At 33.5% G+C, this 6,253-nt stretch overlaps 1 protein-coding gene across 1 annotated transcript in view; it reads left to right on the top strand.

The window, feature by feature from the left end:
- The first annotated feature begins 720 nt into the window (after window positions 1-720).
- LOC101620464 (tetratricopeptide repeat protein 6-like) overlaps window positions 721-6,253 on the top strand; it is a 28,169-nt gene continuing 22,636 nt past the window's right edge. Inside the window, exons 1-5 of the mRNA XM_012724406.1 lie at window positions 721-730; window positions 1,105-1,265; window positions 2,484-2,618; window positions 3,686-3,835; window positions 5,143-5,283. Coding sequence (XP_012579860.1) covers window positions 721-730; window positions 1,105-1,265; window positions 2,484-2,618; window positions 3,686-3,835; window positions 5,143-5,283 — 597 coding nt within the window. The remainder of the gene's footprint in view (window positions 731-1,104; window positions 1,266-2,483; window positions 2,619-3,685; window positions 3,836-5,142; window positions 5,284-6,253) is intronic.

Here is a 6,253-nt window from a genome sequence, read left to right as displayed (position 1 = left end):
TCAAAGCACAATTGTATAGTAATTGCATTATTTGAAGGTTCTCTATGTTCCAAGATTTATATTATCACGTATGTGATAAAAGTAAGAACAACTGTTTGATTGTGTCCACAGAGGTACCAAACATAGTCTCAATAATTAGTTAAAAAAAAGATACATTTTGGGGGAAACTTTTTCAAATTTAGTAGAACTGACAATTAACCACCCCATTCTAAATTATGAATTATCACTACCAAAAATGTCATAATATCTAAAATGGGAAAAGAACTTAGAGATAAGAAAAATGGGCTGGAATAATGCTTTTGATAAAGGTTTTATCTTTTGACTCTTGAGCCACGTTTCAGTAATTTATGTAAATATTCCTCCCTTTCATGTCCCTTAAACTCTCTTTGAACAATCAGGAACAGAGTACATAATTTCAGTTACGAAAAAAGTTTCAATACTTTCAGGTTTACAATTTGTAAATCCCATATCTCATCACATATCCATACTAATTTGTCTATTAAACTACATAACATAGGTCTGTTTTCCACATTACTTGTATCATATATATGTAAGTACACATGAACATAGCATAATTGTAAAGTTTTAAGTAATTGCCTATCAGGAACTTAATTTTTAACTGCTTAGACTCAATGAGGTATTATTTCTTCCAGGGGACAATATCTTCTTATGATGAAAAGTTATGATCTTGCAAGGTTCACTATTCATCAAGTAGCAGCAATGAACAAAGGTAAATGTAATTAATAAAAAATTATAATAGTCTCCACTTAAAAAGAAACCTCTTTAGAATTTGTATACTCCTTGTAATAGCTATGTAGAGAGAGCATGAGGGTTCACTTGAAAGTCCATTTGATTTTGAAACAGTGCTTCAGTTTTGTATATTCATAATCAATTAGTAGCATACTTTTTAAAATATCAAATGTATACTTTATTTTTTTGCTTGTAATTAGAATGTCTTTTTGATTATTGATAGTAAATAGATTATAGTATCAGACTGATTAAATTCATATTAAAATGTTATTGAATTGTTTGACTTCCTGAGAATGGTCATACTCTAATTCCTGGATACTTGACAAAGATACGATAAACTTTCCTTTTCTTTAGGTTCCATTGAGTTAAGTCCTATACAGCAATCACTCATTTATTCATTTTGTGAAAACCATGACAAAGCCATTCAGGTCTTGGAGGGGGTGACTTCGCAAAAGCCGGAGATAACCACGTATACTCTTTTAGCAAAAGCCCAAATGAAGGCCAAGAAAAACAAGGTGAAAAGTATTGAGTAATGTTTGCTAACCCCATTAATGGAATTTTCATGTTGTACTTAGAATGGCGGCTTACATGTTCTTTTCACAGAAACTTAATCATATCATTTATTTATTGATTCTTCTGTTAATTAACATTTGGGTGGTTTCTTTTTTATTTTTATTTCCTCTTTAATGTAGGGTTGTTATAAGTAGTCTTTTAATGCCTTCTGTTGATATGGGAGGAGATTTCCAGGATATATTCCTAGAGTGGAATTGGTGGCACATGAATGTTTAACTTCCAAGAAAATGACACATTGGGTTCTGCCAATTTTTTCTTCCTCCCACAGTGTATGTATGATCCTGCTTTTTCTACTTTATTTTATCATTGGTGGATAAAAACTAATGTCCCAATGTAGTCTTAATTTACACTTCTAGTTTGAGCACAGGTTAAGCATCTCTGCATATATTTGTTGAGCCACGTGTGCTTCTTGTTCTGTCAGTCTCTTGTATACATTCATAGTTAGTAGGTCTTACTCATCAGTTTCAGACAATTAAAAAAATTTATACATTAATCTTTGGTTGGTTATATGTATGCCACCTATCATCTTGTTATTTGTAACTGGCCTTGTAATTTATTTTATTGTCTTTTAATGAACAGAGGCTCTTAATTTTAGTGAAGTTGAAAACATTTATTTTCATTTTTTTTCTTGTTTAAGAAGTCATTCCCTATTCTGCTCTCAAAGGTTATTTTCTACAGTTTGTCCTTGGTTTCTCTATGTTCTAGATGTAAGCTATGCCACCCAGTTTATGTTGTTCTTTCTGACTTATTTCACTTAACGTTATCCTTTCCAGCTCCATCCATGATACTTTAAATAGTATATGTTTATCCTTTTGAGATCACTGACTAGTATTCCATTGTGTATATCTACCACATTTTTTTGATTGGTCTTTGAGTCCATTTTTGCTTCAATTCTGTTTGTCTTTTTTATATCACACACCTGAGTAAAATCATAAGGTTGTCTTTCTCTGTCTACACTTACTGAAATTAGACAGATAGAAAATAACCTTTAGAATTTAGAAATTATACTTCTAGAGACCTCCATCCTTAAATTGCATTAGCAAGATCTGTGACTTCACTGAGCCTGGTAAAGTCTTTTTAGCATTTAAGGTTGTTTTGTTAAGTAAGTATTAAAAAAGAACATTCCCTGTGCCCTTTACATTTACGTTTTATCATTATAGGAAGCTGTGAAAACATTTAAAAAGGCTTTGGAAATATTCTCTCGTTCCGATAAAGGGCCAAGTGTCATGGCAGCGTCTGCAGACTGTTTGTATTACTTGGGTCTTTGTTACCTGGAGGACGGCAACATTCAACTGGTATTTTATGTAGCTGGGACTAGGTCATCTGTATTTTAGAAATGACAGCTTGTATTCTGTTCTATTTCTGAACGCTATCTACCCAGTGAAGGATTAAGCCAAAACTTCCCATCAAGCTTAGCTTATTACATTAAGTCTCTACTGCCATCTGCACCACATGGCTTTATTTGATCAACACATTTTCATGTGATGCTCATTAGCTTGCAAAGACTAAAGACTAATTTGTACTTCTGATCAAAACTATACATTTTTAACTGTAACAACTTATTGGAACATAACTTCATCATGTTACTATGAATTTATTTGCTGAATTGCAAGTATTTAAAGTGCACTTCAGTGTAAGAAGATTAAATGGGAAATGATTAGGATACTCTTGCATTGCTTATTAGTGAATGAAAAATTCAATCAGATTGAAACTGAATATTAAGATAGCCAGATTCGTTGAACATCAGTTGATTCAATTGTCAAAAGTCCATCCAGTCTTTCACTATTTTATTGAATTCTCCATTCAAAATTATTAATGATATGAGGAATATGTATAGAATAATTAATATTTCCCCATGACTAACATGAGCTGTTCTATATCTCCTTCTTTACACACACACACACACACACACACACACACCATTCTAGCCCTTATATTCATAGAGGTAGATGATGTCCAAAACTTGTATCAAATTTAAATAAGAGTTGTACTTGATTAGTTGTTCTATTAAGAAGTTTCAATAAGGCTATGATTAATTATAAACCTTTCCTATATTTTCAGTCCTGTTCAAGAAACAGAGCAAACCTAGCTTTACTTTCCAGTGTTGACAAGTTTGGAGTTCCCTACTGAAATTTCATTACAGGCATAAGGGGACTAATAAATAATACTACTCTGATTTGCTCAAAAATGTTATCTTTGCTTGTTACACATTTTAATACATTCATTGGGAGAAATGTATTCAAAATACCAAAATAGTAGGGTGAATAACCCCTCAACAATTGCATACTGTGATTTATTAACATTTAAAATTAATATATTCTACTCACTAAACAATTTGCTTTTTATTAATATGCTTTTGCAGGCTTTTGATTCTTTTACACAAGCTGTGAAAGCAAATCCTGAGTTTGCCGAAGGCTTTTATCAACGTGGGATTTGTAAAATAAAACTCCAGAGGGATAACTCAATCCTGGATTTTAATCGTGCACTTACCATTGATCCAAATCATTACCAGGTAATTTTTAATTTACTTATTTTAAGGTTTTTAAAAATTTTTTATGCATTCAAGAACTGAGGTTCAGGCCAGAGGTGTTGGGAGTGAGGATTCATGAGAGACATAATGGGGAACAGAACAGGCAGATCAAGTGCTGAGGGGAGCAGCGGAAAGCTCAGCAAAGGTCTGAGTATGTGGGTAGCTCCCTGGCCGGGGATGGAGCTCATGTGGATAGCCTCGTAGTCTTGTGCTTCAACCCATTGTGCCACCAGCAAGGCCCAGCAGGTAATTTTTTAAGGTAAAGGTTCTGATTCAGTTGGTCTTGGAAGAGCACGAGGAGTTGGATTCTGGATTTCAGTAAGTTCCCCAGTGATGCCAGTACCACACTTTGAGAATCACAAGTTCAGACCCAGCTCTCACATCTTGGGCACAAATCAAGTCCTTAGAATGAAGCTGCACTCCTCTCCAGACCAGACCAACATTACCAGGTATTTAAATGCACAATTTGTAATTTGAAGATTGTGTTAATTTGTGAAAACTATTAAATCCTGAGCATGTCATTATTATTATTAACAATTGGTTGCTTGTGCTTTTTAGCTGGATTTTAAAATCCATATGTCTGTATAGGCCCTTGAATCAAAATATTCCTTCTAACAGGGAAATTACATATATTCACACACACACATATATTCATATGCTTTTTGAATTGTTGCTAAGATAAATATTGCTCATAGTTTAATGGACTTGTTAATAATTATGATTTTATATATTATATTGTTATTAATTTTATTATTTACTTTTTGTTTTGTTATGACATTGACTTCTCCCTTTGAGAGAATATAGAGATAACACATGATTCACTGAGACTTGATTGTAATCTGATTTTAAAAGCCTATGAAATTTGAATATAAGCTAAATATTAGATGATTTTAAATAAGTAATCTTAAGTTTCCTAAGTATATAGTGAGAGTGAAGTTATGTTGGAGAATGTCTTTCATAGGAGATGACTACTGGAAGATTTGGGGTGGAGCACTTTGATGTCTACAACTTACTTTCAATAATTCAGTAAAAAAGAAATAACAAATATTGTGAAATGTTAATAAATATTGAAATTTATTGGTACTGAAGGTAAATTGATGTTATTTATACTATTTTTTCAATTGCTTTATATGTTTGAAATGTTTTCAAACAAAAAGAGTAGGGGAAAAAACCCTATCGTTTATCATCTTTAGGTTGCACGGATTTATTCAAATATAGTCCACATAGTGGTAGAATTGATGCTTTTACCAGAACATTCATTTCTGCACCCCTCCTCTTTTTCTGAAAAGGCGTATTTAAGTCGAGTAGCCTTCTATGGTTTGCAAGGCAGATACTCCAAAGCAATCTTGAATTGTAACGAGGCCATCAAAATTTATCCCCGGAGTGTGCGTGCCTTTATCTACAGAGGAGTTCTGAAGTACTACAACAAGGTAGGGAGATTTCCTGCTGTTTTTACTGCAACTTTAGAGTAGGTGGCTGCTACCTGCCACGTAGGGATTCATTTCCTTATTTCCTTGCTGAGAATTTCCATGGCATGAAGGATAGAAACACACAGAACACTTATATTTTCACAACATATCAAATGGGATATTAATGCATAATTTGTTACAAAGTAGTGATTTTTTTGACATTTAAATAGCCCCTATTTATTAATTCTCTGTAGATATTTTGTAAAATACAAAGGTGAATAAAGGAGATTAAAATCACCCATAGTGTCACCATCAAATGATAATTCCTGAGCATACTTTTGTGTTTAATTTTGTTTTCCTTGATAATTTCTGATATATACATTTTCCGGAATTGGAATGTTACTTATATTAACTGCTATGCCCTGCTGCTTATATTAACTCTTTGAAGGTACCGTTTTTGATGACTACATGATACTTTATTTACTTAAAGATTTATTTTTCATTTATGCTTATAGAACTGGGGTATAGGATAGAGGTGTGGTGGGTGAGAGGATTCACTAGAGACAGGGTGGGGAGCAGAACAGGCAAACTGACAAAGTCCACAGCTGAGGGGAACAGCGGATGGGTCAGGAGAGATTTGCCAGGCCATGTGGGTCAGCTCTCTGGCCGGGAATTAAAACTTTGCTGCAGTGGCTTCGGAGAGCTTCATAATGTGGTGCTTTAACCCATTGCACCACCAGGGAGAACCTCTATTTTAGTTTATTTTAAATCACTTTATTGTTAGACATTTGGGGTACACAATTTTTTTACTATTTGAAGTACTACAGTTAGAATTACTGAGAACCCCATCACTGTTTGTGTTGGTGACTGGTTCCTTAACAGAAAGGATTCAAGAGTGAGCATCATGAATATCTGATGCTTCATGGAATACTTGGTTTCTCTACTTTTTATCTCCCTACTTTTCTTTTCTGACCTTTCTTTGTAGCTGTTT

The sequence above is a fragment of the Condylura cristata genome, unplaced genomic scaffold (assembly GCF_000260355.1).
Source record: "Condylura cristata isolate star-nosed mole 26May11 unplaced genomic scaffold, ConCri1.0 scaffold00013, whole genome shotgun sequence".
In the NCBI taxonomy this organism is placed as follows: Eukaryota; Metazoa; Chordata; class Mammalia; order Eulipotyphla; family Talpidae; genus Condylura; species Condylura cristata.
The sequence above is the reverse complement of the archived record's forward strand: the minus strand, read 5'-3'. Positions and strand labels throughout refer to the sequence as shown.